Source organism: Neofelis nebulosa, chromosome X (assembly GCF_028018385.1).
Source record: "Neofelis nebulosa isolate mNeoNeb1 chromosome X, mNeoNeb1.pri, whole genome shotgun sequence".
In the NCBI taxonomy this organism is placed as follows: domain Eukaryota; kingdom Metazoa; phylum Chordata; class Mammalia; order Carnivora; family Felidae; genus Neofelis; species Neofelis nebulosa.
This window is the reverse complement of record NC_080800.1, coordinates 126,425,398-126,445,047: the sequence shown is the minus strand read 5'-3', so window position 1 is coordinate 126,445,047 and position 19,650 is coordinate 126,425,398. Positions and strand designations below refer to the sequence as shown.

Genomic DNA, 19,650 nt, shown 5'->3' with positions numbered 1-19,650 from the left:
AAGGCCGCTTCGAAGTGACAAGCACAGGTTTCCTGGGCCCAAGGCGGGGGGGGGGGGGGGGGGGGGGGGGGCTGCCTTTCAGAGCCCAGTGAGGCTGGGGTTGCTGGAGGAGCTGAGGGGGAGGGGGAGAGGAGGAGGAGAGAGCTGGAGGGAGGGCAGGAAGGGGGTGTGAGCGGAAGGCTCTCATTGTCCGGGGAGGCCTGGGAATTGGACCCGGTGCCCACAGAGGCTGGGGCTGCGCCGCCCACCCGATCTCGGGTGGCCACGGCCTGAGGAGCGGGCCTGTGGGTGAGGGGGGTGCCCCACCCGGGGGCGGCTGGCTATCCCAGGGGCACCAGGAGATAGGGTAGGGGCACAAGGAGTTTTGGAATTAGAATTAGCTGGGAACAAAGGGTGGGATCCACCTTGAAGGGCTTTGTGCTTTCCACCACTGGGGCAGGGAGCTGCCCCGGGGCTGGGGGCTGGAGGTTTGGAGGGTCCCCAGGACTAGGGAGGGGCAATCTGAGCCTCCTACCCCTACGCAGGGCGGCGCGGGGCGGGGGGGGGGGCAGCTCCCCCTGTTGCAAGACTGCACATTAGTGTGCTGTATTTGACAGAGGGCTTCGGCCGGTTCCATTTTGACCTCACCCTTGCCAGTTGGCCTCTCCCTTCCAGCTGGTCTCTTGGCAAAGCACCCCCAGATGGGAACCGAAGCTACCCCCTCCAGCAGAGGGACTGCCCCCGCCCGAGCCAGCAAGATCCCGCCCTGGAACACACGATCCGTTTGACCTTCACTGCCCACGCGCGCACGCACCCACCTCCCTCCGCCCCACATTTTTGTTCTACAAACCTGGAAGTATTCACGGTCTTCCCGGTGTTGGCCTCACCGAAATAAGTCCCCTTCCTGTTTCACTACCCCTAGTTTCTCTCTTTGGAGTTTGGAGGGGCTGAACTTGGTGTGTTTGGGGCCCTCGAACCGGGTGCCTCTGCGCCCCAGCGCCCTGCCTACGCGTTGTTACAATAACCAACCAGTTATTAACCCAAGTCCGTAGTCAGAACTCAGATTTCCTCAGCTTGCCTCTAATGTCCTTGCTCTGCCCCGGGACCACACTGCATTTGTTGGCACGTCTCCTCTTAGACTTTCTTCATGTTTAACCGCCTGGACAGTTTGGTTTGTCTGGTGTTTTTGTCACGAGTAGACCGGGTGATGGTTATAGAGATGAGGAGCTGCCAGCATGACTCACCGCTGTATGTCGGCCTCGGCCATCAGGCTGGGGTCGTGCCTGTACTTCAGGTGTCTCCACTTTAAAGTGAACACCCCCCCCCCCCCCCCCCGTCCAATCCCCTCACTTCCTAGTGACTTTCATCAGCCCCTTTCCCCCAATCCCGTTCAGCAAGGTGGTTGCATACATCTGTAATCCACCTAGATTCTTCGGTCGGTCTGCATTCCTTCCTGGGATCCCCCACTTTCCTGAAGGATTATTTTAAAATTTGTGTATGTTAAGCTTTGCTCTTTCTGCTGTCCACTTCTCTGGGTCTTGACTTCCCCAGGGTGTCCGGCCTCCCAGCCCTAGACATCTAGGCTTCCCCCAGCCACCCGGGACTCCCCTGTCTCAAACCCTTGGCAACCCCTGATGCGGTCCCTGTCTCTACCGTTTTTGCCTCTTCTGGAATGTCACATAAAGAGAATCTTACAGTATGTTGCTGTTTTCAGGCCGACTTTTTTCACCGAGCAGTTACTTTATCCATTCACCTACCTGAGGACATCAGGGTGGCTTCCGCTGTTGGCATGATGATGAACAAAGCTGCTCTAAACATTTCCGTGCTGCTGTTTGTGTAGACGTAAGTTTTCAACTCCTTTAGGTAAATAGAGGCACGATTGCTCCCTCATTTGGGAAGAGTACATTTAGTTTTGTAATTTGCACTTCCCAGGTGCCTGCGGGGCTCGGTTAAGTGTTAACTGTCAGACCTGGGCTCAGGTCAACATCAGGTCATGATGGAGCCCCACATCGGGCTCTCTGCTGTCCCCATCTCTCTCTCTCTGCCCCTCCCCTGCTTGTACTCTTTCTCTCTCAAAAATAAATAAACATTAAAAATATTTTTGCACTTCCCTGTGGACATACGACCTCAAGCATCTCTTCCTATGCTTACTTGTTTGCATTTCTTTGTTTTTGCCCATTTTTTTTTTTTTAATTTTTTTTTTCAACGTTTTTTATTTATTTTTGGGACAGAGAGAGAGACAGAGCATGAACGGGGGAGGGGCAGAGAGAGAGGGAGACACAGAATCGGAAACAGGCTCCAGGCTCCGAGCCATCAGCCCAGAGCCTGACGCGGGGCTCGAACTCACGGACCGCGAGATCGTGACCTGGCTGAAGTCGGACGCTTAACCGACTGCGCCACCCAGGCGCCCCTGTTTTTGCCCATTTTTTAATCAAGCTGTTTGTTTTCTTATGTTGAGTTTTAAGAGCTCCTTGTTTATTTTGAATACCAGTCCTTTATCAGATTTGTCTGTTACAGACATTTCCCCCAGCCTGTGGCTTTTCTTCTCTTTCTCTAACGGTGTTGTTTGCAGAGCAAACATTGAAAATTTCGATACAGTCCAGTTTCTCACATTTTCTTTCACGGGCCATGCTTTCCATATTATATCTAAAAACTCAGGGCGCCCGGGTGGCTCGTTGGTTAAGTGTCTCACTCTTGATCTCAGCTCAGGTCTTGATCTCAGAGTTGTGAGTTCAAGCCACGCGTTGGGTTCCATGCCTAGCGCAGAGCCTTCTTAAGAATAAGGAAGTAAGGGGGGCGCCTGGGTGGCGCAGTCGGTTAAGCGTCCGACTTCAGCCAGGTCACGATCTCGCGGTCCGTGAGTTCGAGCCCCGCGTCAGGCTCTGGGCTGATGTCTCGGAGCCTGGAGCCTGTTTCCGATTCTGTGTCTCCCTCTCTCTCTGCCCCTCCCCCGTTCATGCTCTGTCTCTCTCTGTCCCAAAAATAAATAAAAAACGTTGGAAAAAAAAATTTAAAAAAAAAAAAAAAGAATAAGGAAGTAAGTAAATAAACAGGCAGATAGATAGATAAATAAAAACTCATCGCCAAGCCCACGCTAAGACAGATTTTTCTCCTCTGTTTTCTTCTAAAGGTTTGGTATTTTACATTGAGGCCTGTGGTCAACTCTGAGCTAATTTTTCTCTAAGGGGTCCCCTGAAAGGATTTTGAAAAGCTCTTTATCCCAACCACTCAACACACGTGTGCATTTTGAAGTTGACGTCTACGATATTTCAATGGATGTTCAAACAGTTGCAAAGGGTGTGTTTTCTGGTGTCTTGTAAATACTGTTAAAAAAAAAAACACAACAACCGTGATACCACTTTTGACATGAGGCCAATGGCATTAAAATCACCCGGTGAACTGATCCCAGTGTCCATCTCAAACTCTTTCCATGTTCCCTTTGGAAGTTAGTTCTTTTCTTCCTGCCTCCACTTTTTGTCCGCTGCCCCTCAGAGACATCCCCTTGTGCTGTCTTTCTCCGGGCTTTTATTCCTCATGCTTTGTATTTCTCTGAAACACAAATGTATATAAATTACACTTCTTGTTCCAATCTGTGACCACGGGGCTCTGGTAAAATTCCTTCCGGCTTGACCAGAACAGCAGCCCTGGATCCGACCTGCTGACGTGTAACCATTAAACAAGCAAGTAACATGGGTCTCCAGTGCGTCCATTATTAGTTCAGGTGTCCGGGAACAAAGAGGACATACGGTCGGTGTGGGACGGGGCTCAGTATCGGTTTCCATTCCTAGGAATGAACATGCTGCCGAGGGCTGAGACCCCTGGAACCTTCTTGAGTTAACTGGGGGGACGATTGGGAAAGGGCTGGGGAGCAGGAACTGGAGGGATCATCTCAGACTTACCACGTTTTGGACAGAGACAGGTGGGAGCTGAGTTCTGGAAAGATGATTTTGAAAAACCTCTGTTGGCCCCCATGGACTCTCTTGAAAGGCTTTTTGTCAGGGGTGCCTGGGGGGGCTCAGCAGGTTAAGCGTCTCACTCTGGATTTCGGCTCAGGTTGTGATCTCATGGTTGGTGAGATCAAGCCCCGTGTCTGGCTCTGTACTGACAGCACAGAGCCTTCTGTCTCCCCATCCCCCCCCCCCCCCCGCCCCGCTCATGCTCACTCTCTCTCTCTTTCAAAATAAATAAACTTTAGAAAAAAGAAGAGACTGGGTGCCTGGGTGGCTCAGTCGGTTAAGCATCCGACTTCAGCTCACGTCATGATCTTGCAGATCGTGAGTTTGAGCCCCGTGTCGGGCTCTGTGCTGACAGCTCGGAGCCTGGAGCCTGCTTCACATTCTGTGTCTTCCTCTCTCTCTGCCCCTTCCCTGCTCGTGTTCTGTCTCTCTCTGTCTCAAAAATAAATTTAAAAAAATTTAGAAAAAAAAAAAAGAGACTTTGTGTCATGCCAAGGACTATAGACACACCCCTGTGAAGATGCATTCAGCAGGCAGTTCCCGTGACTCCATGAAGCCTGTGCAGCACTGACCTGTATGGATGTACTCCTGTCAACAGCCAGAACAGCTGTCCCCCCATCCCTGGCAGGGCCTGGACCCGCTAGGAGGAGTGCCAGAACCGAGATGGGACCGGATGGGAGGAATCAACTAATTGTTGCACGAAGGATTGAATGTTGCACTAATTTCCCGAGCTGGTTCAGCAGAGACACTTTCTGGGAGTGGATTCTTTGATGAGGAAGACAAGACAGAGAAGGTGATTTTGCAGTGGTGGATCTCCTGAAGACAGGGCAGGCAGGGTGGTGTTCTAGAGACTGGGGTGGGTGGGCAGCGGAGGCCTGTTTGAGGAGGTGAAATTTGAGCTGAGACTGACAGAGTGAGGGAGCAAGCCAAGCAGGTATCTGAGTGAAGAGCATTCCAGGCAGAGAGGCAGCGAGTGCAAAGGCCCTGGGGCAGGTGCATGTGTGGTGTGTTTGAGGGCCAGTTAGGAAGCCAGTGTGGTTGGAGCTGGCTAGAGCTAGTTGAGCGAGCGGGAGACTGGGTGGAAAGGGGCCAGAGCAGCGATAGGGAAGGGGGACCGATCATGCAGAGCCCTTAGGCCACCGTAAGCACTTGTGCTTTGCCTCATGGCCTGGAGGGCTGTGGAAGGGTCCGGAGATCCGGTGAAACGATCTCCAGATATAGGAGATGGTCTGGCTGCTGGGTGGGAAAGAGACTGTGGGTAGGAGGGGCGAAGGGTGGGGTCCGAGGACAAAGGGACCCCAATGGGGAGGCTGTTGCTGTCCTCCAATTGAGGGCGGATGGTGGCTCAGGCCAGGGTGGCAGAAATGGCAGTGGCAGGGCTGGCGCGAGGGAAGAGACCTGAGAGCACGCAGCGAGCTATGTCAACATGTGGGTGAAGAGACTTTCGGACAGCAAAAGCCGGTGGTGCAAAGGCCCTGGGGCCGGCCCAGCCAGGCCGCCAAGGGACCGGGAGCCGGCAGGAACCGGCACGAATGACTGAGGAGGGAGGCGGTGGGGGCCGGCGCGCCGGCCGATTGCCTTACAAGGCGCCCTGCAGCGCCGCGGCAGCGCTCGGCCACCGCACGTTCGCTCGGTCGCCAGCGGCCGGCGGGGGCGCGCGCGGAGGGGGCGGGTCCGGCGGGGCGCGGGCGGGGGGCTCGGCGCGGCGGCCACTGCGCGAGGCGACGCTGCAGTTTCGGCTCCAGGTCCGCACCCGGCGCTCCCGGGCGCGGGCGCGCGCGGGCGGGGGCGCGTGGGAGTCCCGGCCACGGCCGCCGCAGCCCCCGCGCACACCTGTCAAGCCCGGCGTGGCCCACGCAGCTCGGGACGTGGGAGGCCCAGGCTGCAGAGTCCCTCCCGCCCCGAGGCGCCGAGGGCCGGGCTGCACTTGGGCGGCCGCGTGGGTGGCCGCGGCCGTGGCCGTGGCAGGCGGCTGGGCGCTGGGGTCGCAGGTGCATCTTGGGAGGGTTGGTGGCCTGAGTCGCGAGTGCCTGTGAGCGCTGGGCCTTGGGTGACAGGTCTAGGCCTGGGGGTGTGGGAGGGCCGTCTGTGGGCGCCGTGGATGGGGGTGGGCCCAGAGGGGACGGGGTGGGGGTGCACGGAGCCTTCTGGAAGCCGGCCGATCGCGGCTGCCATGGTTGTATGGAGGCAGAGAAGGGGTGTCTGGGCGCTGATCGCCGTCGAGGTGCCAGAGCCGGGGTGGGGTGGGGGCTCCGGATGGGGGCCTCGTATCTGGGAGGGGAGGAAGGTCTGCGGTGGCCTCGCTGGGAGTCGCCCACCTGGGAGTGCGGGCCTGGGCGGTGGGGGAGGGGCGAAATGCTGCCGGCCTGGGGCTGGGGGCGATTTATGCGTTTCTCAGCAGGGCTGCCACTGAGGGTGGCCTCACGCAGGGGGCCTCTCTCCATCTCTCCCCGACCCCCCACAGACATGCTGCTGCTCAAGAAACAGACGGAAGACATCAGCAGCGTCTATGAGATCCGGGAGAAGCTCGGCTCGTGAGTGTGTGTGTGTGTGTGTGTGTGTGTGTCAGTCAGCGAATGTGTGAGTGTGTGTAGGGGGGCCGGATGGGTGGCCTGGGACTGGGAGGGCCTCCCCATCTTCTTCAGCTAGGAGGGCCCTTCCCCCTCCGCACCTCTGCTTTCCCTCCCCGCCCCCTCCTTTCCTCCTCTTCGCCTCTCCCCCTCCCTGCCTGCCTCCCCCTCTCTGCCTCAGGGGCGCCTTCTCTGAGGTGGTGTTGGCCCAGGAGCGGGGCTCCTCACACCTCGTCGCCCTCAAGTGCATCCCCAAGAAGGCCCTTCGAGGCAAGGAGGCCCTGGTGGAGAACGAAATCGCCGTGCTCCGCAGGTGCGTGCTCGCCCCTGGCCAGGCCTGTGCCTTCAGTGCATCCCCACGACCGTCTGGCCCCGGGGCTCTGCCTTGCTGGACCAGGCAGAGGTGGCCCATGCTAGGTAAGCGGGGCAGAGGCCAGAGGAAGAGAACAGGGAGGGAGCCTTCCCTGGGGCCCCGGGACGAAGCACTCCGAGGCCCCGAGAGGCCCAGAGGGGGCTGCGGTGGCCCATACGGGCCTTTCTATTGCCATTGCAGGGTCAGCCACCCCAACATTGTGGCTCTGGAGGACGTCCACGAGAGCCCTTCCCACCTCTACCTGGCCATGGAGCTGTGAGGAGGGCAGGGGCAAGCTGGGGCGGGGGGGCGGGGGCGGCTGGGGCTGCCGCTGGGTGGTGAGTGGGGGCCAACTGGCCTGAATTAGCCGAGTCCCCACTGCCCTCAGGGTGACGGGGGGCGAGCTGTTTGACCGCATCATGGAGCGTGGCTCCTACACGGAGAAGGACGCCAGCCACCTAGTGGGCCAGGTCCTGGGCGCCGTCTCCTACCTGCACAGCTTGGGCATCGTGCACCGAGACCTCAAGGTGCCCGTCCTCCTGCTTGCCCGCCTGGGGCCACGCCCGGCATCCCTGTGCACCGAGGGTCTGGGGGACTTGAGGGTGCCCAGCCCCAGGGGTCGTGCCAGGGCTGACCTGGCACTTTCTCCGGCGCCCGTGTGTCGTAGCCGGAAAACCTCCTCTACGCTACACCCTTTGAGGACTCCAAGATCATGGTCTCCGACTTTGGCCTCTCCAAAATCCAGACTGGCAACGTGCTGGGCACCGCCTGCGGGACCCCAGGATATGTGGGTCAGTGAGGGGGGCACGCCCTGAGACTCACCGGGGCATGAGGGGGCTGGGGGACATGGTGCCAGGGGAAGGGTAGGCAGTGGGTCATCCCTGGGGTCGACCAGGCTGAGCCTGGCGGCACTGAAGCCATGGCGCGTGTGCGTGCGGGTGCGTGTCTGTCTGTCTCTGGCCCCCAGCCCCGGAGCTCTTGGAGCAGAAACCCTATGGGAAGGCTGTGGATGTGTGGGCCCTGGGTGTCATCTCCTACATCTTGTGAGTGACCGCTGGGAAGGCTCCTCTTCTGCCTGCCTGCCTCCTGCTGGGTCGGGGAGGGCCCGGCAGCTGGGTGATTCATGTGTGGGTGCCAGGCTGTGTGGGTACCCCCCTTTCTACGACGAGAGCGACCCTGAACTCTTCAGCCAGATCCTGAGGGCCAGCTATGAGTTTGACTCTCCCTTTTGGGATGACATCTCAGAATCAGGTGAACGTGAAGCTGGCCCCGAGCTCAGGGAGGGGGCAGTGACGAGGGCAGCAGGGACGGGATGGGCTGACCTGGCGTCCCCACTCCAGCCAAAGACTTCATCCGGCACCTTCTGGAGCGAGACCCACAGAAGAGGTTCACCTGCCAGCAGGCTTTACAGCATCTTTGGTGAGTGGGGTCCCTGCCAAGCTCTCCCGGGACCAGAGGGCCCACACTCTCAGACACTCCCCCGCCACTGACCCGTGGCCTCCCCCTAGGATCTCTGGGGACGCAGCCTTTGACAAGGACATCCTGGGCTCAGTCAGTGAGCAGATCCAGAAGAATTTTGCCCGGACTCACTGGAAGGTCAGTGTGGAGAGGGGCCTGTGGACCTGGCTCGAGGCTGTCCCCGCCTCTCAGGGGACAGCCTTGGTTGCCAGTGGCCTCTGTGGCCCTCAGAGTCTTGGGGCCATTGCCGGGGCATGGCCTGATGGCCCTCTCTCCCCACAGCGAGCATTCAATGCCACCTCCTTCCTGCGTCACATCCGCAAGCTGGGGCAGAGCCCGGAGAGCGAGGAGGCCTCAGGGCGGAGGATGGCCCGCCACAGCCACCCTGGCCTCGGGTCTGGCCAGCCCCCAAAGTGGTGACGCTCAGGTGTGCGGGTGTGGGCCCTGCACCCACTGGGAGCTGACCCCCAAGTGAACTGAGAGGAGGGCAGGCTCTGTGTGGCCACCTCGCAGAGCAGAGGACTGAGGACCGAAGGTGGAGGTGGAGGGAAGGAGCCGGGGTTCTGGCAGAAGCAGACGATAGAGGCCAGAGGGGGCGGGTGGCTGCAGGGATCATGAGGAGCCTGATGGCAAGACCTGGGGCGGGGCGGGGAGCACTGCTGCTGAGAACCGAGACTGGGATGGGGGGGGGGGGGCGGGGGCAGGCTGGGGAGCTTCCTGACCGCCCCCTTCCCCGTGCTCCTCTCTCCTCCCCGCTGCCCCCAGGCAGATGCTGAGGCCGAGTGCCCTGACTCCTGGACTCCCTTCCCGTGGGCGGGCCCTTTCAGTCCCCTTTCCCCAGCCCCAGGACCCTGGGCTGGCCTCTGCTGGAAAGTTGGAGATGTGTGGGTGTGGTGCATGGCGCTGGGGCAGCAGTGGGTCTCCCCCCTCTGCCACCCAAGCTCCGCCCTCGCCCGGGGGCTGGCGGGGTGCGTCCACGGAGATCCCGCTCCACTGTCACCGCCACACCCGCTCTAGACGCCGAAGAGGCTTTCCGGGGGCAGCTCTTCCCGCACGCTGTTCTGTGCTTTGCTGACCGTGGTGGTCCTGCTTGTGTCGTGGCCCTCGAGTTTTCCCCAAATCAATAAAGACAGACAGAGCGATGGGCCAGTGGTGAGCTGGAGGGAGGGGTAAGGGACAGGGATGGGGGGACGAGGGCAGAGGGGATGGATGTCACCTGTGGGAAGGAGACCAAGGAGGCAGGCCCCCTGCCCGCGGGACCCGGCCACGCGACCTCGCCCACGGCCCCCTGAACTTCTGCTCCCTCCCGTCATGGCAGGCGAGCTCCCAAGTTGTTCAAGAATTTCCTGTCCCGGTCCCCCCAAAGCACCGGCGAGAGGCGGCCTGGCTGGCCAGCTCCGCCACCCCAGCAGTCGGCCTGCATGCGGCTGTGGCTCCTTGGGAGAAAACGGAGGCAGCTCAGGCCTTGCGGGCTGCCAGCCGAGGGCGGTGGCGGGAGGCCAAATGGGGGTCGCTGTCTCTGGGCCCCTGGGGGTGGGCTGCAGGACAGACTGGGAGGGGCTCACGGGCAAGTGGAGGCCCGCTGTAGCTGGAGGACGACCAGAGCCCTGGGCTGTGGCCTCCAGCCTCTCCCTTCCTTCCCCCACTCTTCCGCGGCCCTGGCCAGACAGAGAGGGGTTCCAGCGGGCACCTTCTTGTGCGGAAGCCTGGGGAACCCCGGGGTCAGAAGGTGGAGGCGGGGCTCCTTAGCCAGGAGAGGGCGCCACTGAGGCCTCAACGTCTGTACTGTACTGTGGCTTTGGAACCCCTGCGCTGGGGGCGGCGACGGGGAGGGGAAGACAGCCCAGGACACGGAGGCTGGGTTGGTTACGGCTTGTGGCACATGGCACGAAGGGCGGCGGCCGGTCCTCCGCCGCCTGTGCGGCGGGTCCTCTGCGGCCCCTGACCCTTGCAACCCCACTGTGGGTGAGCCAGGGCTCCGGCGCCCTGCTGGCCAGGACCCCAAGCCTCTCCTGGCCCTGCTAGGCATGCCTCCTTCCTTCCTCCACGGGGGGAAGAGCTCTCAGAGTTCTGGGCGCCCCGGTCACCCCTCCTCTGCGGCTCCCTGTCAGCCCCCATTGCGGAGCCTGACCGAGAAGACCTTTCTCTTTGTCAGCCTTTAGGACCCGAAGGGAGGCAGTTAGACCCGTGGGCAGTTAGACCCCAGCGCTGGCCTGGGTCTCGGCGGTGGGGGGAAAGGGGGGAGGCCTGGAGCAGCCTTTGGGGTTGGAGCCAGGGGCCTGGCCTCCGCGGAGAAGAATGGCCAGGTGCAGGGCGCCTCCAGGTAGCCGGGGACGGGCACCGCCCGGGGTGGGCACACCCGCCCGCTCATTCCCAGGCACACAAATCCCTCTGCAGCTTTCTCCTCCAGCCCCTTTCCTGCCCTGTAGTGCCCCATGCGCAAGTCCCCACGGGGCCCTGAGCCCAGGGCAGGTCTGGGGGCGGGGGTGGGCAGCTTCCTTTCCTGTCCCCATGGCCACTTCTAGGCCATCCTTCGCTCCAGGCTTTTGGGTCACATAATCCAGTCCTCCCGTGCCTGCTCTTTCTGCCCACGTTCCAGGGGACTGGAGGCAGGCAGCGCCACGGCCAGGTCTCGACGGCTCCGTCTCCTCGCCTCCAATGAGCTGTCTGGCCTCCGCTTAGCTCCCGTTTGGGCCCCGGTCATCCCCTGTCCCGCCACCTCTGACATCCTCACACTGGACTCTCGTGACGCCTACCTGTTCTTGTTTTGTGCATCAGATACTGATTCGGCCTCTACTTTGTGCCAGCCTCTCGGCCCACCGTGCGAGGCACCTGCCCTCATGGAGGCCCTGTGATGGAGGGGTGGGCTTACTCAGATGATAAGAAAGACCTGAGCTGGGCAAGTAGTGTGCTGGCTGCTGAGGGAGCCCCGAGCACGAGTGCCGGAGCCTGCCTTGCCGGGGTCACCCTGCTTCGGAGATGGCCACATCATCGCTGCGCTTGGGGCTGTGGCTCCGCCCGTCCTGACCCGGGGTGCGATTTGGCCTCCGAACAGCAGGCGGCGCCATGGCTACATCGAAAAACCGTCCATCAGCCCTCCCTGTTCTTCACCACCTGGGGCAGCTGCTCAAAACCGTTCCTCTTCTCCAGTGCCCCCCACCCCGCACCCGCACCCCGAAATCGGGCTCTGGGAAACTCCTCACTCGGGAGAGAAGTGCTGCGCCGCCCATCCGGGAGCCAGGAGATAGGGGGACCCCCAGGTCAAGCAGAGGCGGCATCCTTTCATCCCCCCACCCCCCCCCCCCACCCCCCCAGGCCTTCCCATCCGAGGGGGCAGTTTGTGAGAGGAAAGTTTTGGGTCTCCTGGGTGCCTAGGCCATGAGTCTGGCCGCCTGGGAGACAGGAGGGGCTGGTGCGGCCAAAGACAAGAACTGGGGGTGAGGGGGTGGAGGAGCCTGGGGGGCTCTGTGAGAGCATTTCAGCCTTGGGTAGCAACAGGTGCCCAGGCCCGGCAGGGTAAGGGCTGGGCCCTAGTCTGTGAGTGGTGGCGAGCCGCCGGTGGGATAGCAGGTGCTGAGCTTGGACAGCTGGAAGAAGTGGGGCGCTGTGAGCTGGGAATGGGGCCCAGGTGTCGGGGGGACCAGTCCAGAAACGAGAGGCTCCGGAGCGCACAGGGCGGGCCGCGCACTCTGTCTTGGAGCAAACCTGTGGGTGGCGGGGTTTCTGGAGATGCTCAGCCTGTGGGTTCACGCTCCCGGTGGGGACGCCGGTGGGGGTGGGGATGGACCTGGGAGGCCTTCAGGGGTCAGTGATAGGCTGGGGGTGGGGGAGCCTATAGGCTGGGGGTGGCCCATACGTTTGGGACCATTCGCCGAGAGGGGTTGAACGGCTGGGTTTGGGGGAGAGACGAGACTGGTTTTGGACATGGTAATCTGAGGTGCCCAAAGGGGTGCCAAAGAGACTGTTTCTCATCCTTCTTTGCAACTGTGGGCCCAGCTTTATATTGAGCATCTGCTGTGTGCCAGGCAGTTTCAGAGACCTTCTCATGTATTAACTCAACCTCTCTGTATCATCTTCACTTTACATGTGGGGAAACGGGCGGAGAGGCCGAGTGACTGAGCCAAGGCCACACGGCCTTGTGCTTTGCCCTCCTGCCCGCCTCTGCGCGAGGGAGGAGGGCTCGCCGGGAGCGTGAGGGTGTACGCGGGGAATTGGGGCAGGACTGGTGTCGGGGACACCTGTCTGGGGGCCATGTGGGACTGGAAAGACGGAGACCTCTTGTAGGGGACTGGATGGGAGGGGAGAGTACGAAGGAGTCGAACCCGGGGGAGAAGCAGGCCGTTCGGGAGACGAAGGGGCCGGTCGGGACTCAGCCCCTCCTGCCAGCCGCTGCGCGGGCACATGGCTGCCACGTTCTCCGCCTAATCTCAGCTCCGTCCGGGCCATCCTGCCTCCATCCCTGTCTCCTTGCCCAGGTGGGCAAGACACTAAGTGCGGAGTATTCGGAGAGAGCACGTAGCCCCGGTTTGGTTGATTGAGGGCAGTGGCGAGAAGTGGCTAGAGATGGGCCTGGAGACGGAACTCTCTCAAGAGGGCGCTGGGGAGCCATCGGAGGGCTACTTGGAGGCAGTGCGCCGACGGGATTAGATTTTTTTTTGCTTGAAGAGAGGTTTTCAGTATTCTTCAACCCTATCTGGCCCTTGGCGATCAGTACAAAAGCCTCGCCTGCAGATCTCGTCTCCAGGCCTCCTGGGGATTTTGGTAGCTGTCCTCACGCCAGGGAGCCCAGCTTGCCTCCTCCCACGACGACGCCCCGCGTAGAGGACCGATGGCTCCTTCTCAGTTTAGCCTTGTTCCTTCAACTGTTGCTTTATGTCCTTTAAGTTAGGTCGTTGAGCGCAGATGAATTTAGAATCGCTCTATGTTTCAGGGTAGTTGAGTATCTGATGCTTTAATACTGTCATGCTTTGCCCTATGGTCCTTTCGCCTGATAGTAACATAGCAACTATTACTTCCTTTTGGTTAATCTTTGTCTGGTATATCTTGTTTAAGCCTCTTCCTTTCAGAGTTAGGATTCGTTTTAGTTTTAGTGAGCTATTATTCACGTATCATAAAATTCACCCTTTCAAATGTACGACGTATTGGTTTTTAGTGTATTTACAAACGTGTGCAGCCGTCAACCACGATCTAACTCCGCGACATTTTCATCACCCCCCTCCCCCCAAAACACCCCTGTCGCTGTTAGCGGTCACTCCCCATTTTCCCCAACACCCCTGCTCCCCAAGCCCCCCGGCAGCCACTAACCTACATTCTGTCTCTGCAGATTTGCCTATTCTGATATTCCACGGAAATGCGATCGTACAATACGTGACCCTTTGTGTCTGGCTCCTTATGTTTAGCATAACGTTTTTGAGGTCATCCACACCATGGCGTTGCGAGAGTACTTCGCTTCGCTTTTTATAGCCGAGTGATGTCCCACTATATGGAGACGCCACATTTTGTTGATCCGCACGTCCGTTCGTGGACATTTGGGTTGTTCTCTCCTTTTGGCGATTGTGAATGGTGCCGCTGTGAACGTTTCTATGCAAGTTTTTGTGTGGACATATGTGTTCAGTTATGTTATTTGATAGCATTCACCTATGAAGTCTTCTGCGCTTGGATTTTCTTTGTGGAGACATTAGTTATTTTAATTCCAGCATAGCTAACAGCGTTATATTAGTTTCTGGTGTACAATACAGTGATTCAACAACGGCATCCCACCCAGTGCTCAACACAAGTGTGTTTCTTCATCCCCCATCACCGAGTTCACCCATCCCTACACCTGCCTCCCCTCTGGTCACCACCAGTGTAGTCTCAGATATAGCTAAACGTCTGTTTCTTGGTTTGTGTCTCTCTTTTTATTTTGCTCAGTTTTTGTTTTGTTTTGTTTTTGTTTCTTCAATTCCACATATGAGTTGAAATCGTGTGGTACTTGTCTTTCTCTGCCTGACTTATTTCACTTTAGCGTTATATTCTTTTTTGGTGTGTGTATAACAGCTTTATTTTTTTAAAATATGAAATTTATTGGGGCGCCCGGCTGGCTCTGTCGCTTAAGCGTCCCACTTGGGCTCAGGTCATGATCTCGCAGTTCGTGAGTTCAAGCCCCGCGTCGGGCTCTGTGCTGACAGCTGGGAGCCTGGAGCCTGCTTCGGATTCTGTGTCTCCCTCTCTCTCTGCCCCTCCCCTGCTCATGCTCTGTCTCTCTCTCTCTCTCAAAAGTAAATAAACATAAAAAAAGAAATATGAAATTTATTGTCAAATTGGTTTCCATACAACACCCAGTGCTCCTCCCAACAAGTGCCCTCCTCCCTGCCCATCACCCACTTTTCCTCTCCCCCCTCTCTCCCCACCCCCATCAACCCTCAGTTTATTCTCAGTATTTAAGAGTCTCTTATTGTTTGCCTCCCTCCCTCTCTGTAACTTTTTTTTTTCCTTCCCCTCCCCCATGGTCTTCTGTTAAGTTTCTCAGGATCCACATAAAAGTGAAAACATATGGTATCTGTCTTTCTCTGTATGACTTATTTCACTCAGCATAACCCTCTCCAGTCCCATCCACGTTGCTACAAAGGGCCATATTTCATTCTTTCTCATTGCCACGTAGTACTCCATTGTGTATATAAACCACAATTTCTTTATCCATTCGTCAGTTGATGGGCATTTAGGCTCTTTCCATAATTTGGCTATTGTTGAAAGTGCTGCTATAAACATTGGGGTACAAGTGCCCCTACGCATCAGCACTCCTGTACCCCTTGGGTAAATTCCTAGCAGTGTTTAGCATTGTATTCTCTAGCTCCATCCACATAGTTGCAAATGGCAAGATCTTGTTCTTTTTTTTTTTTTAATTAATGTTTATTTATTTTTGAGAGAGAGACACACACATACAGAGTACGAGCAGTGGAGGGGCAGAGAGGGAGGGAGACACAGAATCCGAGGCAGGTTCCAGGCTCTGAGCGGTCAGCACAGAGCCCGACGTGGGGCTCGAACTCACGAACCGTGAGATCGTGACCTGAGCCAAAGTTGGCCGCTTAACTGACTGAGCCACCCAGGCGCCCCCAGATTTTGTTCTTTTTTATGGCTGAATAATATTCCACCGTGTATATATACCACCTCTTCTTTATCCATTTATCTATTGATGGAGACTTGGGCTGCTTCCATACTTTGGTTATTGTCAATAATGCTGCTGTAAACATAGGGGTGCAAGTGTTCCTTTGAATTAGTGTTTTTGTATGTTTTGGATAAATATCCAGTGGTGCAATTACTGGATTGTAGGGTAGTTCTATTTGTAGCTTTTTGAGGAACCTTCATACTCTTTTCCACAGTGGCTGCACCAGTTTGCATTCCCACCAAAAGTACATGAGGGTTCCTTTTTCTCCACATCCTCGCCAACACTTGTTGTTTCTTATGTTGTTGACTTAGCCATTCTGACCGGTGTGAGGTGGTATCTCCTGGTGGTTTTGATGTGTATTTCCCTGATGATGAGTGATGTGGAGCATCTTTTCATGTGTCTGTTGGCCATCTGGATGTCTTCTTTGGAGAAGTGTCTGTTCATGTCTTCTGCTGTGGAAACATTTTAAATTACTAATTCAATTTATTTGCTTATTATATCTATTCAGATTTTCTATTTTTTAAAGTCAATTTTTGTTATTTGTGTCTTTCTAAGAATTTGTCCATTTCATCTGCATTGTCTGATTTGTTGCCATACATTTGCCAAAACGTTGCTATAGAATCCTTCAAATTTCTGTAGGTCAGTAGTGATGTCCCCCTTTTCACTGATCGTGGTAATCTTTTTTCTTGATCAGTCTAGGTAAAATCAATTTAGTTGATCTTTTCAAGGAACACACTTTGGTTTTCATCAATTTTCTCTATTTTTCTTCTGTTTTCTATTTCATTCATTTCTACAGTAATCTTATGTTGACTTCCTTTAGATTTGGTTTGCTTTTCTTTTTCTAGGCTACTAAGGTAGATCACTAGGCTGTTGACTTGATATTTCTGTTTTGCCGGTGGAATCATTTAAAGCTATAAACTTCCTTCTAAGTACTGCTTTAGCTGTATCCCATAATTTTGATATGTTGAATTTTCATTTTCATTCTGTTCAAGGTATTTTATAATTTCCCTTGTAATTTTTTCTTTGACTTGTGGGGGTTATTTAGCAGTGCTTTGTTCAACTTCCAAATATTTTTGAATTTCCTAGATGTCTTTCTTTTTTTGATTTCTAATTTAATTCTGTTGTGGTCACAGAACATATTTTGTATTATTTCAATCCTTTTAGATGTGTTGAAAGTTATTTTATGGTCTCCATTATAGTCTGTCCTAGAGAATGTTCCGTACATATTTGAAAAGAGTGAATCAATGCATTTGATGAGTGGAGTGTTCCATAGATTTTAGCTAGATCAGATTTGCTGATAGCGTTGTTCAAATATTCTGCATCGTGCTGATTTTCTTTTTAGTTTTATCAATTATTGAAAGCAGAGTATTGGAATCTCCAACTGTCATAGTTGAATTGTCTCTTTCTCCTTTCTGTCAGTTTTTGCTTTATGTGTTGTTAGATGCGTATATGTTTATAATTGTTATATCTTTGTGATGCATTGACCATTTTGTCACTATGGAATGTCCCTTTTTTCTTTAATAATAGCTTTGGTCTTAAAGTCTATTTTATCCGATATTAATATAGCCACTCCAGCTCTCTTATGGTTACTATTTGCATGATCTACTTTTCTTTTTTTTTAAGTTTATTTACTTATTTTGAGATGGGGGGAGGGACAGAGAGAGAGAGGGAGAGAGAGAATCCCAAGCAGTCTATTCACTGTCAGCACAGAGCCCAACGCGGGGCTCCATCCCATGAACTGAGAGATCATGACCTGAGCCCAAATCAAGAGTCAGATGCTCAGCCTTCTGAGCCACCCAGGCGCCCCATGATATATTTTTTCTATCCTTTTACTTTTAATCTATTTGCGTCTTTGAATCTAAGATTTGTCTTTTTATTTTTTTTTTATTTTTTTATTTTTTTAATGTTTTATCTGTTTTTGAGACAGAGAGAGACAGAGCATGAGCAGGGGAGGGGGAGAGAGAGAGGGAGACACAGAATCGGAAACAGGCTCCAGGCTCTGAGCCGTCAGCACAGAGCCTGACGCGGGGCTCGAACTCACGGACCGCGAGATCACGACCTGGGCTGAAGTCGGACGCTCAACCGACTGAGCCACCCAGGCGCCCCTAAGATTTGTCTTTTTAAAATAACGTATAGTTAGTTGAATCTTGCTTTTTTGAATCTCTGACTTTTGATTGGGGTGTTTAGACCATGCACATTTAATGTAATGATTGATATAGTTGGGTTTACATTTGCCATTTTGCTATTTGTTTTCTACATATCTCTGTTCTTCTTTGTTCCTCTCTTCTTACTGCCTTCTCTTGTGTTAAATATTTTTTAGTATACCATTTTATTTTCTGTGTTGATTTTTTAACCATATATTTTAAAGAATTTTTTAGTTTATTTTTTGAGAGAGAGAGAGAGAGCGAGCAGTGGAGAGACAGAGAGAGGGAGAGAGAGAATCCCAAGCAGGCTCTGCACCATAGAACCTGATGTGGGGCTCGAACCCACGAACTGTGAGATGGTGACCTGAGCTGAGGTCAAGAGTTGGATGCTTAACCAACTGAGCCACCCAGGCTCACCTAACTGTACATTTTTTGAATTACAATTGCATTATAATATGCATCTTAACTGATCACAATCTACTTTGTATCAATACTCAATTTTATTAAAAAGTAGAGGCTTTGCTCCAATTATAGCTGCATTCCTTCCCTCCTTTTTGTGCTGTTAATGTTATGTGTATTACATATATAGGTTATAAACCCAACAGTACAGTGCAATGTTTATTGCTTTCTTTATGCAATCTTATGTCCTTTAACAATTGAGGAAAAATATATTGAGACTTTTATATTAGCACACATATTAATTATTTTCACTGCTCCTCATTTCTTCCTGTGAATTAAGTTACCAACTGGTGTCAGCCTGAAGGACTTCTTTTAGTATTTCCTGTAAAGAACTATACTAGCAGTGGATTTTCTCAGTCTTTGTATATTTGGGAATGTCTCTTTTTTTAACCTCCAACTTTTCATTATTTTCAAGATTTTGTTTTTAAGTAATCTCTACACCCAACGTGGGGCTTGAACTCACAACCCTCAGATCAAGGTCATATGCTCTACTGACTGAGACAGTCAGGCGCCCCATTTAACCTTCAACTTAACAATTTTTAAAAAATTTTTTCTTTAACATTTATTTATTATTGAGAGACAGAGAGACACAGAGCATGATCAGGGGAGGGGTAGAGAGGGGGGAGACACAGAATCTGAAGCAGGCTCCAGGCTCTGAGCTGTCAGCACAGAGCCTGATGCGAGGCTCGAACTCACAAACTTCGAGATCATGACCTGAGCTGAGGTCAGTCGCGTAACCAACTGAGCCACCCGGGGGGCCCCAACAATTTTTTTTAATGTTTATTTATTTTTGAGAGAGACAGAACATGAGCAGGGGAGGGGCAGAGAGAGAGGGAGAGACAGAATTGGAAGTAGGCTCCAGGCTCCGAGCTGACAGCACAGAACCCGATGCGGGGCTCGAACCCTTGAACTGAGAGATCATGACCTGAGCCGAAGTTGGATGCTTAACCAACTGAGCCACCCAGATGCCCCTAACCTTCAAGTTTTAAAGGAAACTTTTACTCGATATAGAATTTTTGATTGATAGGGTATTTTCCCAGTTCTTTGATTATGTCATTCTACTGTCTTTTGGCCTCTGTTGTTTTGGGTGAGAAATTAACTGCTAATTTCATTGTGGTTCCATTCTGCCTGGGTCTTTTTTCTCTTATGGCTTTCAGGATGGATTATCTTTGGCTTTTGTCTTTGACTATGAAGTGCCTACGACCAGCTCTGTTTGTGTTTATCTTACTTGGTGTTCATTGGACTTCTTGGGTCTGACTGATGTTTCTCATAAAATTTTGGGTATTTCTACCATTATATCTTCAAATGTGTATTCTGCCCCCTTTTGTCTCTTCTTCAAAGCATCTCATTACACACGTTTTATGTTTTTTAAGTTCTTATTTATTTATTTATTTATTTTGAGAGAGAGATTCAGAGGGTGGGGGAGGGGCAGAGAGGGAGGAGAGAATCCCAAGCAGGCTCCATGCAGTCAATGCAGAGCCCAACACGGGGCTTGGATTCACAAACCATGAGATTGTGACCTGAGCTGAAGTCGGACGCTTAACCGACTGAGCCACTCAGGCGCCCCTGGGGATTATTTTTGATATCA

General features: G+C 54.2%; 1 protein-coding gene across 9 annotated transcripts; it reads left to right on the top strand.

The window, feature by feature from the left end:
* Positions 1-172: 172 nt before the first annotated feature.
* Positions 173-9,457, top strand: PNCK (pregnancy up-regulated nonubiquitous CaM kinase). 9 transcript variants are annotated; one of them, XM_058713209.1, is made up of 14 exons: positions 173-1,273; positions 1,694-1,821; positions 4,564-4,728; positions 6,400-6,469; positions 6,687-6,818; positions 7,059-7,133; positions 7,225-7,384; positions 7,525-7,648; positions 7,825-7,900; positions 7,996-8,108; positions 8,198-8,276; positions 8,366-8,453; positions 8,598-8,742; positions 9,081-9,457. In XM_058713209.1, the coding sequence occupies exons 4-13, from the start codon at positions 6,402-6,404 to the stop codon at positions 8,733-8,735; spliced, it is 1,053 nt and encodes a 350-aa protein (XP_058569192.1). In that variant the 5' UTR covers positions 173-1,273; positions 1,694-1,821; positions 4,564-4,728; positions 6,400-6,401; the 3' UTR covers positions 8,736-8,742; positions 9,081-9,457. The 9 variants fall into 9 exon arrangements, with proteins under 9 accessions (XP_058569192.1, XP_058569193.1, XP_058569187.1 ...); XM_058713210.1 differs by lacking the exons at positions 173-1,273; positions 4,564-4,728 and having other exon boundaries at positions 1,352-1,821; XM_058713204.1 differs by lacking the exons at positions 173-1,273; positions 1,694-1,821; positions 4,564-4,728 and adding an exon at positions 5,343-5,363 and having other exon boundaries at positions 9,085-9,457.
* The last annotated feature ends 10,193 nt before the right edge of the window (positions 9,458-19,650 follow it).